This window comes from Heliconius melpomene, chromosome 9 (assembly GCF_056956725.1).
Source record: "Heliconius melpomene rosina isolate 202511_hmr_F chromosome 9, ASM5695672v1, whole genome shotgun sequence".
NCBI classification, from domain to species: Eukaryota; Metazoa; Arthropoda; class Insecta; order Lepidoptera; family Nymphalidae; genus Heliconius; species Heliconius melpomene.
Genome location: NC_140397.1, coordinates 4,824,428 through 4,845,110, shown reverse-complemented (window position 1 = coordinate 4,845,110; position 20,683 = coordinate 4,824,428). Strand labels below are relative to the sequence as shown.

The following is a 20,683-nucleotide window of genomic DNA, read 5'->3' as shown; positions in this document are numbered from 1 at the left end:
TTGTAAAACGCACCTTATTCCAATAGGAAATTGCATTATAACTCGTTTGTATGGTTAAATAAAAAAAATATAACTATTAAATTTGAAAATTCAGGTATTATAATGACTTAAAACCTTAATCTAAGATAAGAATTTATTATTTTGAAGCATCTTAAATACAGTAACATTCTAACAACATTTTTTAGTAAAATAAAGATTAAATGTTATAAACTCCGCATTGGCTAAAGCGAGAGAGACGCAAAAGCGCCACGACCGCGCTCGCCCGACGTGTTTATTTCAAAATCGTACTCCATCGCGTTTGGGTGTGTCACGTTTACTAAAAGTACGTATTATTAATTAATTACTATCAATTAATTATAATAAACAACTCAATCTGTAGCAACCGATAAAATAAATTCATTTATTTATAGTCTATTATACGAATAGAACATAATTCTATGGCGGCGGCATTTTGTTTGCAAATCACAAAAGCCGGTTCGCGTGATTACAATTTATTTTTAGTTTTACGAGGATAAACGTTTCAGTGTTTGATTTTGTATTATCCATTTGATTTTTGTTTTAGAAGCCAAAATGAGTGGACAGCAATACTACCCGTACAAGGTAAGTTTCTTCATACATTACCATTCTATAGCTGCGGTGTATCGATTCTCACGAGATGATGTCATCTTTTCTGGGCAAGGTTATTTTAGTTTAACAGGCAATAGTTAAATTGTTATTTACAATGGAAAACCTTTCTAAAAAGGAAAGTCTTTGATTTACTTATCTTATAAGATTCTGTTTAGTTGGACCAGTAAATCATAATCAAATATGGATCAAAAGTTCAATACATATAGTATTTTTAATACAAAAGCAATTTAGAACAAGTATCTACATAATAAAAAATGTTTTTTTAAAGTAGGACACCCATCGCCACTGAGTCACGCTAACATGCACTTATGAAATTAAAATGAAAACACAGTGTATGTTATTTTTTTTTTATTTCCAGAGAAAGACTAAAAACAATAAAAAATTATAATAATTCTATTTAAAGTTAAAATTTATTGTAAATTATTATTTTTATTACCTACATGTAATGCCTAATTAGTTACTGCTATAGGTACTATTAAAATTAACTAAAATACAGTTTTATAAACCCCAACATATAATTTTTCTTTCTCCCATCCTTGTTTAACCTTTGCCATAAAAATATCTCAGAAAAAAATGTGTCAACTAACGTCAATTATATTCTATAGTGCACCCCCACGGTGTACCCGGCGGAGCCCTTCGAGCCGGCTGCCGATGCGGAAACTCTCCGCAAGGCGATGAAAGGCTTCGGAACCGATGAGAAGGCTATCATCGATGTTCTCTGCCGACGTGGAATCGTACAACGCTTGGAAATTGCTGAAACCTTCAAAACTAATTATGGAAAGGTAAGTTTTTATATGGCTTAAGGAGAAAGTGAACCAACTCAAAAATATGCACTTTAGAATCTTTTCACGTTTAGAATAAACCAAATGCTTGTATTTGCTAATAAGATGAGCAATTTTATTCTAACCATCATAATGTGATTTCTCTTCTCATTTATTGACATAATACATGCTAAACAATAAAGATAACCATTTATCTGTCATAGATCTTACTATAGTCTACTTGTATACTTTATGATAATGCTTGATGAGACTAAGATATTTAACTTAAGTTTAAAATAGATGTGGATGTTATATTTTATGGTGAGGTTCACATTTCTCACATTTTAGGTTGTAGAACATTTGATGCTAAAAACTTAAAAGCTGACATTGTAAATATCATTATTTTACCAGGCTGTATGGCCTAACATTCATGGCCAAAGGGCGGAATAGTTTAATTAATATCTGTTCTTAGAGGCATGCGAAAACGAATATATTATGTTGTAAATAAACCTGCTAAAGGATACCTAGGTGATTAACATACCTATTGAGATTTCCCCTTCTTTACTAAAAAAAATATTTTATAAGTTTTAAACATTCTATGTAAATATCTAAATTTTTATTACATCTTACTTTTTATACATTAATGTATTTTATACATGATAGGAGTGGGAGGAAAGAGCTAATATCACGGAACGTCGTAAATATCTTGTTCTGGCAAATAAAATCGATAAAAAGCCATTGCGGTCTTCCACCCTTATCGTTTTAAGCTTCTCATTATTATACCCTTAATTCGAAGGGCAATTAGCAGTTTCCACCAGGCTTGCATTCCTTACTCGATTAGTTCGCAAGAGGGCGACGACCGAGAGTTAGGTTTTACAACTAAATTCCGCAGTATGGAAACATGTCCTATAATAATAAAATATATAATATCGTCTTTATGCATTTTTAAGTTTTTAGACGCTTAATTCATGGTAGTAGTTTAATTTAATCATTATTATTCAGGTCCACGCTGGATCCTGCGTACCGTATGATAGGCAGAGGGAATGTAGCGTTAACACACTTTTCTCCACTTTTCGTTAAATTTTTTCGAGGCATTACCTCTTGAATGGCTAGGTTTGTTTCATATAAATATTATAGCTTCATTTAAAATGTATAATAATTGTGAAAATCTAAGAACAGAAAAACACGTGGGTTGTCTGTATGTTACACAAGACCTAAGAGTCACTGAACCAAAAAGCATTGAGCTAAAACTAACTAAAACCATTATGTAAAGTTAGTAACTTTAAAAAGCCTTACAACTTAGGAAATAGTAAATTTAATCTTGTTGCAAGTCAACGAACTGGACAACCTAGATTCTAGGTGAACTAAACGGACACTGAGGCTGCAATGCGGTTGACACTAAAAAGTGACTAATATTTTTTCCAAACTATTACAAAACTTATTTCTTTTTTTGCAACGATATAACTAAGCGCGATAGTTGTGAGTTCGATTCCCACTCGGGAAAATGAAAATAATTGATCACTCTAGTAACAAGTCAAAGAAGCCGTGAAGATGATATCATTGACTTCTTCTTCTTCTAAACTAAATCAGCTTCACGCTGTATTCCGCACACACCAGGGTAGGCAGAGGGAACCTCGTGTTAAGATACTCCGTTCTTCTTCTCTTCTGCTAATGCGTAGTGCCTTTTACAACAGATCTCAGTACACAACACATATTGTTGTGGACTCCACACCAATTGATGATTCATTTTAAGTTCAATGAATAATAGGCTTCTTGTATGAAATGATAAATGCAATACTGGCAATAGACCCACTATCTTAGTATTCGTCATATAAGATGAAACTTATTGTTTCTTTTTTATTTCTTATCGGTTATCTCTGGAATACGTGTTTTCATAATAATTTAAAAATAATGATTAAATTGGATTCAAGCATAAGTCATACTTGATTATTATTTACTATAGGAATAATTAGTGTGTGCCATACCTACAGCTACAATAATTAACTAATTAACAACGAACGTCTTTAGTTTTAATTTTTTTATATAAACACTTGTCTTTACTGTTTTAATATCACGTTAATTTATTGGTAAATATAAGCTTTAGGTTAGAATAGAAATATATGTATAATTTTGGTACATTACTCTTCAAAAACTTTAAGTCTTTGTTTTGTCTAAAGTTCAAGAGATTTTTCACTTACTATATTTATAAACCGGTAAAGATTATTAAATTACAGTAAAAGTTCGTATGTCGTTAGCGGAAATTGAAAAGTTTGTGGTAAGATTTTGGCATCAAAGTTTCACCTTTCTGTATACTGGTCTCTTATCGCATTTAGATATTTTTATAATTTGCAGTAAAATTAATTACCTACATGCAGTGTGGATGTGTACTTGCATACTTTAAAACTGGTTATAAGAATTTCACAAAGTGAAATTATATTCACCTATATATATGTTTAAAAGAAATTACATATAATTAATATTCTTCTTAGCTCTGGCAAAACGCGGCGTTGAATTCCGCCACTCAACACGCAAAAGCTGCTCCTATGTAGGAGAAATATAACAATTAATATCCCACTGCTCACTTCTACTCTCATCTGTAATGGTATCACCTGCATCTAGAGAACACCTCTCCTATATGAGCAACAGTGATGAAAAATATTTCGAAATAGCTATTAATCAACGTCGAAGTCGGTTAATACGATATTATGGCCTTGACAACATTTTATCACTCTATGTACTGACTGCTGAGTAAGAGCGCTAGTTAGTATTAAATTGGTTTAACTGTTTTTGCTTCCATCATTCATTAAAATTAACTTTACTATATTATTTTTATCAAAAAATATATGATTTAGAATAATAAAATAGAATATTTTACAATAATAAATGATTATATTATAAACTAGAGTTGTTGAGGCCGTCATGGCGCAGTGGCACAAGCGTGTGACTGTAAACGCGACGGTTGTGGGTTCGATTTCAACTCTTGAAAATGAATCATTATTTATTGTTTTCATTTCTTCGCTCTGGTAACAAGGCCAAGCGCGGCGTTCAGTTCCGCCTTTCAACACGCCATGCCTAGAAAATTCGGCGGAAAGTAGGGAACGGAGAGTCCTAACACTAGCATAGTTTAAAGCTGAAAAAAGACTAGTGTTCTTGGGTTTGCTTTGATTACGATTTTATTTATGTCCAAATCTCTCGTCATCGAGGTCAGAGCTCCTCTAGTTTGACCTCTCCTTAAAATTATATCAAGGTCATGAAGGGCCAGCATGTGTAATTACAATTCGTTAGTAAAAATTATTTATATTACTCTTTTTATTTATCGATGTCGAAAAAAAATTTAAACTCCCAAAAACAGTTGTTTAGTCTATTTTTTTTAAATATCTTTCTTAACTAAGATTACTTAAAAGAATACTTATTTGAACAATGGATAATTTTAAAATTTGTACTGGTGGGAATAATTTATCTTAGAAAGTGATAGGTCAGGTGGCGGATGCCAACCTCGAGATGTTTATGTTATTATCATACACAGATCGAATATCTAGACGTTTTTCAAACTTACATTAAATATTTTTATTAAAATTTACTAATATATTGTAAAAATACGAAATTTCTAGTGATATTTCAGCCTAAATCACCTCAAAACATCTATCAAACTAGACGCTATTTCAAAGAAAACTAAATATAGACTCGGTTAACGTAACACTTATTATGGGTAACCTCATCTATATCAATAGTTAATAGATATGTTCATAAAAGCGAGTTTTCCTTAAAACATATTTTGAGCTTTTATTATTATTTTGCGTATGGACATATATCATTAAAATATTTGTATGTTACTGAGTCTGTAAATAATATATAAGTATATAGATACATTTATTTATAAATTAAATACATTTAGTTCAGAGTTATTTTTCTTCTCATAACGTCCCAGGGCAACTCTTTTGTCATGCAAAATTGTATGTTTTTGACATCGTCTTAACTTATTGATAAAAGTTGAATTAAAATATACTATTATTTTCTATATTTTTTATATTAGAAGTAATATTGGAGTTTAAAAAGAATTAGAAGTTAAAAGTTTTCCAAACATTTTGAAGACTGAAATAAATCATTTTTAAAATTATTTTTAATTTAATGATAATATGAGAAGCATATAATAAATTATATTAATAACAACATCTACTTATCTCTTGTACAGGACCTTATAAGCGAGTTGAAAAGCGAACTGAGCGGTAATTTGGAGAACGTGATCGTGGCTCTAATGACCCCATTGCCACACTTCTACGCCAAGGAACTCCACGACGCAGTGTCCGGACTGGGCACAGATGAAGAAGCCATCATTGAAATCCTCTGCACTCTGTCCAACTACGGAATCCGTACTATTTCTGCCTTTTACGAACAATGTGAGTGTTATAATTTTTTTCGTTATTATTATAATAGCTGTATTATTAAAGAGTAAATTATTATTTATAAAGACAATTACCTAAGTAGTTTTTTCATGAATTTGTATAGACTCGCAAGAAGAAAGATTATTTATATTTATACTTATAATAAAAACATAACAGATCGGTGTTTGTATATAGAATATATAAAAATATACATATATTCATTTAATAACGTTGTAGAACCAAAAACAAAGAATGTTAATGAAAATGTTTGTCTGTGCGTTTCATTTTTCAGCTTTCATTAACATATTGTTTTATATCAATCGGTTTATAAATATAAAAGTTGTATCATTTTAAAGAATGTTGTTTGACAAAATTGCCATAAATAAATGTTTTATTGAATTGCTAGAAACTTCACTTTTCAATATAAGTGTAGATATTGTTTTTAAAATCATATTATTAATAGCAAATGAAAATAATGCAAAATAAGTAAATTTATAATTGTGCAGTACAAACGGGCGAAGCCGCGAGCGTGTCGCTAGTTCGTAAATGTAATCAGTAGTATATACTTTACAAATTTGATTATTATTTATTAGCTACAAAAAACACAAATATATTATTTTATAGCGATAAAACTTTTCGCGCTTATCGCAAGCGAAAGCGTGCACGTGGATTAGTTTTTTTTAATAGTTTATTTAGAAATTATTAGTTCAAAATGTTTTTACTGACACATTTGAGTTGAATGGCGTTCAATCACGCTATACTTCCGTAATGTGGTGCATTACGAGGTGTATTTGTTCACATTTAGAACAATATATATAATAGTTAATATCACGTTCAGGTTCAAGAGACTGCACCCATCATGGTTGAAGTCAGTTAGATTGTGTAAGACATGACGAAGATTTATCGATAAGTTCCTTTTCAAATTGTACATGTAGACGCAAACATTTTTATTGTAGAGTAATAATATAACTAAGTATCTATAAATTATAAAACCTTTTATAATTTATATCTTTTAAAAAAATCGGAATTCGACGGAAAATAGAGAACGGATGTGATAGTGTCTTAACAACAGGATCCCTCTACCTATCCTGCTATATTCGGGATACAGCGCGAATTTCCAAAAAATATATTATAAAACAAGGCCAAGCGCGGCGTTCAGTTCCGCCTTTCAACACATTTGATAAATAAAATGTACCTATATCAACATTACTTGGGCTCGTCCTTATTCGTGTTACACGCATTATATTATATTGTTTGATATGCATCGAACTGGCCATGAGTTATTAGGTCGGCCATACAAAATACGTAGGTACGTCATACTCCATTAGCATTCATGGCTTCAATGGGGGAGTTACGTTTATAACTTTATATGCCAAGTAATTAGGCAACGAGAACCAGTTTTAAATAAGCTTAAAATGAAAATTGAAAAATATATTTATTATAAACTTTTTAAATTAAACTCACTAACTTAAATCTACAACAGTATTTGAAAAATAGATAATAGTTAAGAATTACTTGTACGAGTATAAGAGATTCGATGGATCCTACAGACAAAATGGATAAACAGTTTTGTAGGACTTAACGTAATTTACTCTGTTATTGTATTAATTAAAAAAAAGGAAGCTTAGAGCGTTATTGCACAATCCAATAAACATATATATGGAGACATAAACCTTGTCATAATTTTAACGACTACTAATAATATTCGATGGACTAAGTACTTTAATAATAATGGTTATGTAAAACAGAAATACTTCTTACGTTTATACTCCAGTATATGATATGAATATTATAATAAACATTCTGTAACGGATGTTAGTGTTGCCACCAATATACAAGCAAACACAGAAATGGGGAACGGAGTGTCTTAACTCTAGGTTCTCTCTGCCTATACTGCTGTTGCGGGATACAGCGTAGGACTGATTTAAAATACATAGAAATTCAAAAGACTTCAGAAATATTTATTCAAAAATCTCTCTTTTCCAACAGTATACGGCAAGAGTCTCGAATCAGACCTCAAAGGAGACACATCTGGTCACTTCAAACGCCTTTGCGTATCATTATGTATGGCCAACCGTGATGAGAACTCAGGCGTTGATGAGGGAGCGGCGAAAGCTGATGCTGAAGCCTTGGCGGCGGCTGGTGAAGGACAGTGGGGAACTGATGAGTCAGTGTTCAATTCCATACTTATTACACGCTCGTATCAACAGCTGAGACAGGTATGTTTACTTTTGGGATTATTATTTTTTGTTATTTTTTCATTTTCCAAAAAATATGACGGAGTGCATAAATCTATATGAAATATGCTTCTATGGATGCTATAAATTTTTTATCAGACTGGACTATATGATTATATATAATTATATGTATATGTATTATGCAGTATTTATATGGAGTGGTGGGTTCGACTCTCATATATGTAAAACAGCTAGCATATACGGCTATAGTTAGGTAAAAGTTTTCCAAAATACGTTAAGCGCTGCATCATCGATGTTTTTACAAATGACTTGATCGTATTACAATATATTCTGTTTCTGTATGGGCGGATGCCAGAGGTATTTCATAGTAATCTATTAATAAACCACTTAAGGAAGACGATTCATTCTTAATGAAACTAACAATTATAATTTCCTTTTTCCTCCTTTATCTTTTTTTATAATTTATCTTTGGGTTTTTTTAAAGATTTTTTTATGGAAAGTGTTCATTGGTTGAAAGTGCTGTTTGAATGCTTATTTTTTGTATTGCATTTTTTTTTCTTTTAAGTATCTATATTATATTATTATTTGCTTAGTTAGATTGGTGACATATCCATACGTAGTATATTTTCTGTTTAAATAAATGTAATATTGTACTTATCTATTAAATATTTTAAACAATAACTATCGAGTAGTATTTGAACTCACAACCATCTGCACCAAATACCCCATACCTTGAATAAAATGGTTTTTAACCAGTGTAGAACGAACGTCATCACAATGAGTCAGACCGCAATTGTTTAAGTATAAAAAGTTAATAATGGGCTCGGACGGCCGACATGAATTATGTATATTAAATACTATTTGATATACGTCACTTGGTCGAGGTCATCGTGGCGCAGCGGCACAGCGTCTGACTGTAAGCGTGACGGTTTGGGTTTCCTATTTCTACACAGAAGTATGAATTGTATTCATTTCCTTGCTCTAGTAACATAATAAAATGCGGCGTTGAGTTACGGTATTCAAGACGTAATATCTCGGATAGGGTGAGACCAAAAGTCTAGACCCTCCTCCCACTACCATATGGGACACTAGGTTTCTCCCTCCTCTACCCTACTATATGAGGGATATAACGTGAAAGTAAAAAAAAATATGTCATTTAGCATTTGTATGGTTTCAGATCTTCGCTGAATTCGAGGCGTTAACTGGTAAAGATATCGAGGAATCTATTAAGAAGGAATTCTCTGGAAGCGTCGAGAAGGGCATGCTTGCTATTGGTAAGCTAATTTGTTATGCCTTTATATAATATTCATATTAATAATGCTAATATCTAATAATAGTTATGTGACGCCATTGCTCGTGATCGTGTTAAATTCAAAGAGCTTTGTCGTTTTGATGATTGTTTGAAGAGTAAAAGAACTGGATTTGAAGAAACAAAATGTTTTGAAAACATAAGAAAAATATGAAAGTAATATCAACTCGTTGTCTTTATATTAGTGTAAAGCAGTACCTATGAAAAAATTTAGATTCCATTATTAATAGAATCATAAGATAAAACATAAACGTTCAAATGATTCAAATAAATATTTAAAAAGTTTCTAGAAGATTTAAGAATAACACTCGGTTGAATCATTAGTGAATAGTAAAGTGACGTACTGTCAAGGTCTTATGTAACTAGAGGAAGGCAGTGCGACCTTGCAGTGACTCAACCTGTATAGCCTTTGAAGCCATTATCTTGATTTTTATAAATGAATCCGGATATACGGAACAATTAAACTATTATTTAAACGTACAATTTTCTGAGATGACAACTTTAATTAAGTATAATTTTCGATTGTTTAAAATAACTAAAATATAATGTTTGCGGTTGCAATCTACGAATATAAAGATAATGTCTACAATAGTCAATTATTTATTAAACAGTATAATAAATTATTTGTCACAAATGAAAATATGTTCAAAAAAGTTTTAATTAACGACTTCAAAGGGCAGGGACGGGTTTAATTAATAGGATTACGCTACATATTACAAATATATTATTTACATTTACCCTTACAGACCCTCCTATAAGAATAGGCGGAAAATGGATTGCTTGAAAAATTAGTGATTTTTCAATTTTGTGATATTATTTTGAGAAATGCACGTCAAAGTGTGGAGATGAAATAAAAACAACACCACAACACACACACGCGCACGCACACGCACACGCACACAATACTAACATGCTTACTTACTACGATAACTAAAATAAAAATAAATTTAATATTTATATATTTTTTTCTCTTTAGTAAAATGCGTAAAGAGCAAAGTTGGCTTCTTCGCTGAGCGCCTCTACTACTCAATGAAAGGTTTGGGAACCAACGATAAGACCCTTATCAGAATCGTAGTCAGCCGTTCCGAAATCGACTTGGGAGATATCAAACAAGCTTTCTTGGACAAATACGGGAAACCCTTAGAGGACTGGATCGCTGTAAGTATTTTGTGCCTTATATTTGCAATCACTTAACCAAATGGGGGCACATTCATGGTATTTATTGTTGAAGTTATGTGGGCTATCATATGAATTAGTTGCTCATTTGATATAGAAATGTCGAATTATTAAATTGGCTTGAAATTAATAAATAAATGTTTTATAATATAAAGCAAAAAATGTATAGGATGTTATGTTGCTGGCTCTTTTTTTATTTGAATTGAAAAACATCACTGTTGAGCAGAAAATTCAAAATTAATTCCAAAAAGTTATCATTGTTGCTTGCAAATTATCATCATTATAATGTTATCAGTAGAAAGTAGCAACACAATAATTGGCACTTGACTATAAAAAACAATTTAATCATAGTTTCATTAAAATAGTAAACTAATATAATTATAAATCATTATAAATAATCGCATGGAAAGCCTAATTAATATATATGTATGTATGTATGTATATTAAGTAAATAAAGTAATTTTAAGATGCTGACCCATATTTTCTATGATATGAAACAAATAATAATAACAGTAAAATGTATATTTAAATAACAGCTTCTATAATCAGCATGAGAATTATTACACATGTTTAATTGCAATATAAAAATTCTATTCTACTTCTTCTCATGACTTCCGCCATTACTGTTTGAAAACACATATACAGATCTATTTATGTTTGTTTTTTTATTTTATTGTAAATGGTTTTTTTAGGTCCTAAACTAATGTACACATTATCATTATTATTTACTTAAATTGAACGTATCCATATTCATTGTTTTAATTTATTGTTCTAATTTGTATTGTATAGCTTTTTTGTTTTTTGTGTACACAATGGTTTATATAAAAAATACCGAAATTGTCATTAATATTTATGTATAATATTTATTGTATGTTTAAAAGAATTATAAACATATAGTTTCATAGTTCAGAATAGTTAAAATATTTTGATTACAGGGCGACACTTCCGGGGATTACAAGAAGGCTTTACTCACACTTGTTGAATAAATATGGCCGACACTGAGAACAACGAATGATTATCTAGATTTATTTTATTAAATTCTTTTCGTCAATTGATAGATTTTTAAGTTTAGGGGTACAAACACTGAATACAAAATATGTTTTATATTCTATATTATCATCACAAATTATATTTAAAAAGTCCATGAGTTACAAATTAAAATTTAAGTGTGATAAAATATTTGCACGTTTTCGCCATTTTACATCCATGTCACAATTTAAATAGTCGTAAGTGCTTATCGACACGCCTATTTTACAATTTTAAAAAAGTAAATAACTGTGAACTAGTTCATATTTTTTGTCTTCAGTGCCATACCTTAGGTTATCCATTTTGGGTGTAAATTTCGTTTAAAAAAAGATCTGTATATTTTGCTTATTTTGAATTAAATCATTGTCATGTAACTTTCTTTGCACTGTAGCTAATGCTTTTTGATGTGAACGCATGGTGCCTGGACCCAGTGAGAACAAACGAGCGATTACGAATAATCTTAAACAACTAATATCGATAAGAAATCGATTATTATAATACATTAATATATTATTCGTAATCGCTAATGTAGTGTGTGAATGCTTTTTACAAGTAGTTATTGCCATTTTTCAGGAGATAGAAGGTTCCCTCGGTCACCTCCTATCTACAATGTCTTACTAAGGATACAGATTAAATAAAGACAAAATGGCGGCACTACAATACATAGCCTGTGGTGTTCTAATATTCGAAAGTACCTAATATAGTTATTGGTACAATTTACTTAATGCATTTTAAAAACGTTTATTTTAAGTTTAAAAAACTTGTGTGATATGTAATCTCATGCTATATATTATATTAAATTTGCACGCAGTGTGATGTACTCGTATCAATAGAAATTATGGGCCAGTTTCTGTTTTTTTTTATATTGTTTTGCTACCTACAGTGTTGGTTTTCGATATCTTTACAGGAAGACCTAGATGGTGACTTCAGGAATGTGCTAGTCACACTTTGCGCTTAATCCTGCAAAATAAACTATATATTTTTTGAATTAAAATTATTTTTCTACAAGTATTTTTAAGTAATGCATGTTACATAGAGACAAGATGCTATAACAGAAATAAATGTAATATTTTGCAGGATGATACGAAAGGCGATTACAAGAGGGTTTTACTCACTCTTGTTTCCTAAGAAAAATGCATAATAAGACTTCAAATAAAATATTTTGCACTTGCAATGCTAAGTTCCGAGAAACTGCCTTTTATATACTGTTGAATGTTCTAGAAATAAAAGCTTCATATTTTTGTGAAAATGAGATATTTATTGGTGCTGAGTTTTGTTTACGATGTATTTATTATATATAATTGAATACATTATTAATAAAACTATGTATGTTCTCACTGATTTTAATTAACATCCCGTATACCCTCCTGCGTTATCTGAAAACCAAGTTCGATTACTCTACGTAAATAACAAGCGCTAAAAGTCAATTATAATTTATGGTAATTAATTTAAACCGCACAAAACATAAATAAGGATATATTTGTAGGTAAAAATTTAAAGTATTAAAATTTTACACGGTTTTAAGTTTCATGTTTAAATGTGAGGATCAAACTTACTTACGACCTCGTAAGGTCGTCGCAATTTACTAGCGCTGGTATCCAGACAATGCCCTCTGGTAGACAAAGCGCGGCGTTGAATTCCGTCACTCAACATGCAATGCCTCCACAACTCTTCGAGAAAGGAAGTGTCTTAATACTCAGTTTTCAGGTTCCCTCTGCCGATCCCGCTAAAAAAAGAAATAATGTGGCGGCAGGCTTATCTTCGATAATTAAACAGTTAATAAATAGCCAGGCCAGCTACGAGATAGGCACAAAATGTGAATAAAATGTGGTGTGGGTTCGATTCGCATTCGAGGAAATAAAATATTCATTTAAATATTATTATTTCTTCGCTCTGGTGTCGAGGCAAAGCGCGGCGTTTAGTTCCGCCACAGCACGCAAGATCGCCTCCAGATTTTTTTTTTATTTTTTTTATTGAAGATGGGTAAGCATTTGTCCGCTATCTCACCTGGTGGTAAGTGACGATGCGAACGATGGTGGAGCATGCTTACCCAGAAAATGCCTATTCACTCTTTCCTTGAAGACGGTCAGGTTATATTTAACGGGGAACAGTTGAGCAGGCAGGGAGTTCCACTCCTTAGCTGTTCTTATAAGGAAAGTGGAGGCGAAGCGCTGCGTACGAGAAGCAGGCACATCGATAACATATGGGTGAAACCCCAGCCTACGTCTAGTGCTCTGGTGATGGAAAGGAGAAGAGGGTATCAGGTCATGCAACGCTGCTGCACACTCTCCGAAATGTACCCTATAGAATACCGACAGGCATGCTACTTTACGACGGCGTTCGAGGCTTTGCAGCTTTGCCTCAACAAGCTCTGTGTCGCCAATGAGCTTCTTGGCGCGATTTTCAATCGCGTCTAAGGTCGCTAGCTGATATTTAGCAGATCCATCCCATAGGTGACAGCAGTACTCCATACACGATCGGACTTGAGCTTGATAAAGTTGAAGAAGCTGTCCCGGTGTGAAATACTGCCTAACCCTTGAGAGGACACCTAGTTTTTTAGCTGCTGTAGTAGCCAGAGACTCGATATAACGTCCAAAGTTCAGATCTGACGTAAGGTTAATGCCAAGAAGCTCAAGATGGTCAGCCATCGGCACGGGTACATCTCGGAAAGTCGGAGTAAGATCGAAGGGGCTCCGTTTTGTAGAGAATAAACACGCCTGAGTTTTGGTAGCGTTAAACCTGACAAGATTAGCATCACCCCATTCGGAGACGCCCTGAAGTGCCAGATTCAGACGACTGATCATAGACTCCCGACAAGACTGGATTTCGTTCCGGTTGGCCTTCGCATTAGACAGATATTTGTCAACAACCGTGCTGTCATCAGCGTACCCAACGATACCGGGTACTAACATATCGTTGATGTGCAGCAGGAATAGGGTTGCGGACAGAACAGAACCTTGAGGAACACCGGCATTTATAGCCTGTTGATCAGATACGCGGCCATCAAGGACAACTTGTATCGATCGCTCACTCAAGAAGTCTGATATCCAAATGCAAAGGTCAGGCGGTATTCCGTATGCGGGAAGCTTACTTATGAGGCTTGCGTGCCAGACCCTGTCAAATGCTTTAGAGATATCGAGAGACACGGCAAGGGCCTCGCCATATCTCTCGATAGCCTCGCCCCATACGTGAGTGACATACACAAGGAGATCTCCCGTCGATCGTCCTTTACGAAATCCGTACTGGTTATCGCTTAGGAGATCATTATCCTCCAGATATGCCACAAGCCTTTTGTTCAGTACACGCTCCATAGTCTTGCAGAGTATGGAGGTGACTGATATCGGCCTGTAGTTGGCAGGGTCAGCCCGACTGCCTTTTTTGGGCACAGGTTGCACGTTTGCAAGCTTCCACGACTTGGGCACTACCCCAGTCTCTAGTGAGAGTCGAAACAGGCGTGTTAGAATAGGAGACAACTCAGGTGCACAGTTTCGCAGCACAATCGCAGGAATGCCGTCTGGGCCGCTCGCCTTATTCACGTCTAGATTTTGCAGGGCTACGCGTACCTCTTTTTGGCTAATGCGGACAGCTGCCATAGAGCAGTCGGCGCGGGGTAATGATGGTGGTGTTTTACCAGCATCATCTAGACGCGAGTTATCCGCAAACATAGAAGCGAACAAGTTCGCTTTATCTTCCGCAGTGTGAGCAAGCGAACCATCTGGCCTCTGCAAGGGCGGCAAAGAGGGCCGACAGAAGTTAGTTTCGACCGCTTTCGCAAGTGACCAAAATGCCTTACTACCCGCTGGGTACGAGGCAAGCTTAGCGCCTACTTTACGAATGCGGTCGAAACGAGCTCTGCGTAATTCTTTTTTGCCTAGCCTGGAGGCCCTGTTGAAGTTTTTCTTCAGTTCACGAGTATTCGGAGCTTTGCGCGTGCGAGCATCAGCCCAGGCAGTGTACGCCTTCTGTTTCCGCGCTTCTGCACGGTCACAGTCAGCGTCAAACCATGGGCGAGCTTTACCACCAGAAGGAATATCAGAGTATGGTATGAAATACTCCATGCCCTGCCGTAAGACTTCGGTTATGGCTTCTGCGCAGCTCGACGATTCTCCTGAAGAAAAACAAGATCTCCAAGGATAAGCTGAAAAGAAGTGGCGCATCTCATCCCAGTCTGCTGACTTGTATCGCCACACCCGTCTTATACCGCAAGGGCCCTGATCGGGTGGTGAGTGGACGGATACAGACTTCACCAGACAGTGGTCAGAGGAGCCCAACGGGGCCGTAACTGCCACAGAGCATCGGTCTGGGTCTGTAGTCAACAGAAGGTCTAAGCAATTAGCTGTGTGGGACCCAACATCGGGGACCCTCGTCGCACAATTGACCAGCTGGGAAAGATTTTGCAATAGTGAAAATTTGCGCGCTTCACGTCCAGCGTGGTCAGTCGTCTGGTATGGGAACAGCCACTCTTTGTGGTGAGCATTGAAGTCCCCCAGAATGAATAACTGTGCGGCTGGATACCTCTGCTGAATCTCCTCAGCAGCTTCGTTGAGATGACCAAAGAGCCTGGTTGTCTCCGCATCCCCACTGTGCGAGCGGTAGACACCAGCATACACATTTTGTGTTGCTCCAGTATCGACCAGTACCCAAAGTAAAGAAAAACCCGGTACCTCAAGGTTTTTGAGACGCTTGATGCAGATGTCATCGCGAACGTACACGCAGACCCCTGCTCGCAGTTCGAACCTGTGTTCCAAGGAGTAGCCAGGATAGTTGAGGTACGAAGCGTCAGCTGGACATTTGATCTGCGTCTCAGTTAGGAACAGAAGATGCGGTCTTTCGGTCTCTAGGTGGTGGTGGACGGCGTTGATATTAGAGTGCAAGCCTCGAATATTGGTGAGGTGCACTTTCAATGGGAGGACGTGCAACCGCTGTTTAACCTTGTTTCTGTTTCTGTGCTTCATAATATTATTATTTGAGACGAGAGAAGAAGTGAATAGGCAGGAAGAAGGCAGTTGTGCGAGGCATCCTGACTCGTTTAGCCAAAGGAGCGAGCTGACTGCGACCACACACAGAAGAGGCTGGCTTGGAGACCGCGGGGACGCCCGAACCCCCCCGGGGATGCTCACCTGGTCCTCCCATCCGGTCGCCAACCGGCAAGGTGGAACAGCCCGGGATTTTTCGTCAGGTGGCGGGGCAGCCTTTCACGGGCTTTCCCGCTACTTGGGCCCCCAACTGCCTACGGTCGGCCAGCGGTGCACCGTGCTTCGGATCCCGCTAGCCTCCAGAGCCAGACACCCGGTGCCCCGACAGTCAGGCGCTCCAAACCGCTTACAGTCAAGATGCAACTGCACAGACCCAACCTCCACATAGGCTACTACTAGCTGCGTACCGGAACGCGGTGATACCGTTTGGCGGTACGATTTAGTTAGTAGGGTGGTAACCAGCCACGGCCGGAGCCTACCACCGGAAAGAGTGTTGTCCATTTAGCACTGCCCAGGGGTCACGTGTAGGGTATCTAGAGTCATGAAGCCCATAATGGGCTTCGCCTACGGACGCGGACAACAATTAACCCCCGATTCGGCAGAATGTGGGGAAAGGAGTGACTTAACACTAGATCTCCTCTGCCTAACCCTGCTCTGTGCGGAAAACCGCGTGAAGCTGATTTAATGCATATATAAATCTCATTCACCTGAAACTTGCAAACAGATTCGGGACCATTATTACTCTTCAACATCAAAGCTAACCGAATGTTTTCCAAAGGCCTGGGTGCGGTTAACAGCAATCGCTTATTACAACGATGAGCCCAAGCGTCACCAAGTGAACCTACTATGGTACCAGAAGACAAACCAATTCTGGTAGTCATTTCATTTGTTAGTACAACCTAAAAAAAAAATATAGACTAAGTATTCGTAAATAGGTTCACGAAGATATGACATAAAATGTAGACAAATCAAATAAGTATATTGTATAGGTCACGGATTTATTAAATAAAAATATCTATGGTTTTATGAAAGTAATATACTGAAAGCACTGTAAATAATATTATAGAACAATGGCTATATAGAACTTACGTAATCCTTTCAATTTTTATGTAATTTTGTGTGTGACATGTTTATTTTATTAATTTAACCCTAGAAAGATAGTCATGTGTAATTTTGACGCATATTTTCTATTTGTCCATAAATCGGGATATTTTTATTATATTGAAGAAAATATACGTTATTATGTATAATACAAATGTACAAATAATAAAAAGTATGATTTTTAGTTTTTTTTAGATTTTAGATTTTTAGATGAGTAGTAATGATTTTTAATTAATTTTCTAATTAATTAAAAATCATTTATTTTTTAGAAAAAAAAAATATATAAAAATATATATAGATAACTTGAACCTCTTCTATAAATTAAGAAAACTTTGTGATCTTTAGTTTTTTCTTTGTAGAGTTAATGTATTTTTATGCATCATTTTATCAAAATAATCTCTATATAAACTATAATAGTGTAAAAAAACTTACAGCAATTCGTTTATTTACTGCTAACTTTTGCAAATCCGCCATCATTCTGAATAATAAGCCAGTTCTTTGTGTTAATTCTATTCCAGCTTTAAATGGGAAAGCTATAGAATCAATGACTATTAGTTTAATCTAAAATTAACGTAATATGTATTTTAAATGTATTAAACACTAAACTTTAAACACATTTACTTTTAAATATATTAAAATATTTTTTTGGTTTGTTGTCGCCACAGTATATGACTGTAAACGTAATGGTTGTGGATTCAATTCTGACTTTGGGAAATGAAATATTTTCATTTGTGAAAAATTACGTCATAATAATAAATAAATAAATAAATAAAATAAAATTTATAAATGAACAATACAAAACAGTTATTTATATTAACATAACAATTTAAAAAGACATTAAAGTAGTTAAAAAAAAACATTAAATCTGCTTAGTTACATTGGGTTTCTCAAAAATCAAATTTTCCAATTGATACATGAAAGAGCAAAACTTCTCGAGTCCTATTGCTTTTACATAATGTAGTTTCTTCAGTACTTCCTCTTCATATATAGATATGGGAGTACCAAGTATTCTTTGACATTTCTCTAAGCTTGCATATAGGATTTCTAAAAATAAAACATTATTAACATCCTTCTTGGCATGCCAGAATGCCATAAACTAAAACCTGAACTGAACTGAACATCCTTTCTTTCATCCTTATTTTTCTAAATGTCAAAGTTTGTGATGATCGATGTTGTAATTTTCACTAAGCTACTAAATAGATTTAGATTAAATTTTACAGTAATACCACTTAAACATCGGAATATCAGTTTATAAAAATGTAAAAAAAAGTAATATTTTAAGATTATTTAAAAAACTGTTGATTGCTTTCTACATATTTAAAGCCAGTGGGCTCTTAAGTGTAGGAAGGAAAAATATGTTAGAAAATGTAAAAATTATAAAATATCAGGATACAAGCAAATAAGAATTTCAATATGGGTTTGAGAATGGCTTAGAGGCCAGAATGCTGAATGATTAATTACATCTAATGATAGGATCCAACCCTTAAAATAGTCCCCTAACTTAGAAACTTAAAATTTGGCAGTACATAACATATTACAATATTTACTGACCTTTAAATCTTTGTAATGTAAAGTTTGTATTAGTATCAATATAGAGTGCTTCTGCATTAAGTCCTCCTAATACTTTTGGTACTTGAACAGATGCACATAGCTGCAAACTAATATATAAATTGATAGGAAAATATGATATTAAATATGAAAATACAAAATTTATCTTTTCACAATTTTTTCTTGCATCCCACTCTATCCTGCATTTAGCAAGAGATAAATTAGTTTTTTAAAACACTACTCTTTCTGTTTAAATTCAAGTCACCGGTTATTGAAGAGAGTTTTTACCCAAGAAAATTAAATTAATTTAATCCCTAAACCAGGGATTGGGCCCCTGCCCCAGTGGGCTTCCAAAAATAGAAACTAGAAACATTACAAATCCATTACCATACTTTTTTTTTGTAATACTTAGAGAGTGAAAAAGAAGCATAATTTGGCAGAGGGAACCTGGTGTTAAGACACTGTGTTCCCCATTTTCCACCGAATTTTTCGAGGCATTGCATGTTGAGTGGCGGAACTCAACACTGGGCATTTACCTCGTTGCCAGAGCAAAGAAATTAAAATATTAATAAATAACAATTCATTCCTTTGAGTGGGGATCAAACCCACAACCATCGCGTTACAATCACACCCCTGTGCGGCGACAACCTCTAGTTTTATTTGATTTTGATAATATTATGATTAAAACAAACAGACCATAATTGAGTTTTTCCTGAACCTGGTAGACCAAGTATCTCTGTTAAAGATCCTAACTGTATCCCATTATTTTCTAAAACTTTATCGAGATTTTGACTGAAAGTTGGTATTGAAGGTAAGTTGGTTTCTATCTAAAATATAATAACGTTAGAATGAATTATGTGATATGCAACACTATTATTAAATTTTATTTTTTAATTTAATAAATTTATTAATTATTAAATAAAAATAAATATGTTATACACCTGCCATAGTTCTGCTGAATTTAATATTTTAAATTCTGAACACATTTTCTTTCATGTTATAATCACTTGTGTTTGTTTAATATTTTAGGATAATATTTCGTACAAGGAATAAAGAGAATTAAGTTGAACTTAAGAATGAGCTTATAATAAATTATATATAGTTTTCTAATAGAGTTAAATTTAAAATTTGTACTTGTATTACTTGATTATTTCTTCTGCATCTGCATCTACAAGATAAAACGAAAATATATTTGAAAATTTGATAATGACAATGACATAGGTAATAGAGTTGCTAGTTGAAAATAGAAATACGTTGAAATTTTCTAAAGAGAATAATTATGCGACATTGTAGTAACGGGGACTGTCCAGCGGGGTACTGTAAGTTACCACTTACCATACTATTTTAAAGAAATAAATTGTGTTATTTTAATTAAAACAAAAAACAAAAAAAATATTAAAAACAATGGGGCGTAAAAAACACATGATTATGTCCTAATACATTTTGTCAATCAACTGTAAAAACAATAATTTTGAATGCACGTGTACGCGAATTAACGATTATGTGTTACTGCTGACATCGATGTTGCGATGTTTTATTTAATGCAACATCGATGATGCGATGTTTTATATGCAACATC

General features: G+C 34.1%; 2 protein-coding genes across 8 annotated transcripts; one reads left to right on the top strand and one right to left on the bottom strand.

Moving 5' to 3' along the window:
* The first annotated feature begins 215 nt into the window (after positions 1–215).
* AnxB9 (Annexin B9) lies at positions 216–12,813 on the top strand. 4 transcript variants are annotated; one of them, XM_085189937.1, is made up of 8 exons: positions 216–322; positions 563–600; positions 1,233–1,409; positions 5,581–5,785; positions 7,760–7,989; positions 9,146–9,242; positions 10,254–10,435; positions 12,557–12,813. In XM_085189937.1, exons 2-8 carry the CDS (start codon positions 571–573, stop codon positions 12,605–12,607), a joined length of 972 nt encoding a protein of 323 aa, XP_085046063.1. In that variant the 5' UTR covers positions 216–322; positions 563–570; the 3' UTR covers positions 12,608–12,813. The 4 variants fall into 4 exon arrangements, with proteins under 4 accessions (XP_085046063.1, XP_085046062.1, XP_085046060.1 ...); XM_085189936.1 differs by having other exon boundaries at positions 12,387–12,813; XM_085189934.1 differs by having other exon boundaries at positions 11,389–12,813.
* LOC146536320 (DNA repair protein RAD51 homolog 3-like) lies at positions 12,327–20,298 on the bottom strand. 4 transcript variants are annotated; one of them, XM_085189939.1, is made up of 7 exons: positions 20,046–20,298; positions 19,801–19,927; positions 19,108–19,304; positions 18,434–18,600; positions 17,989–18,117; positions 17,163–17,354; positions 12,327–12,855 (listed from the first exon to the last, which is right to left on the bottom strand). In XM_085189939.1, exons 1-7 carry the CDS (start codon positions 20,050–20,052, stop codon positions 12,823–12,825), a joined length of 852 nt encoding a protein of 283 aa, XP_085046065.1. In that variant the 5' UTR covers positions 20,053–20,298; the 3' UTR covers positions 12,327–12,822. The 4 variants fall into 4 exon arrangements, with proteins under 4 accessions (XP_085046065.1, XP_085046064.1, XP_085046067.1 ...); XM_085189938.1 differs by having other exon boundaries at positions 19,801–19,931; positions 20,046–20,296; XM_085189941.1 differs by having other exon boundaries at positions 19,108–19,214; positions 20,046–20,295.
* Between the last annotated feature and the right edge of the window lie 385 nt (positions 20,299–20,683).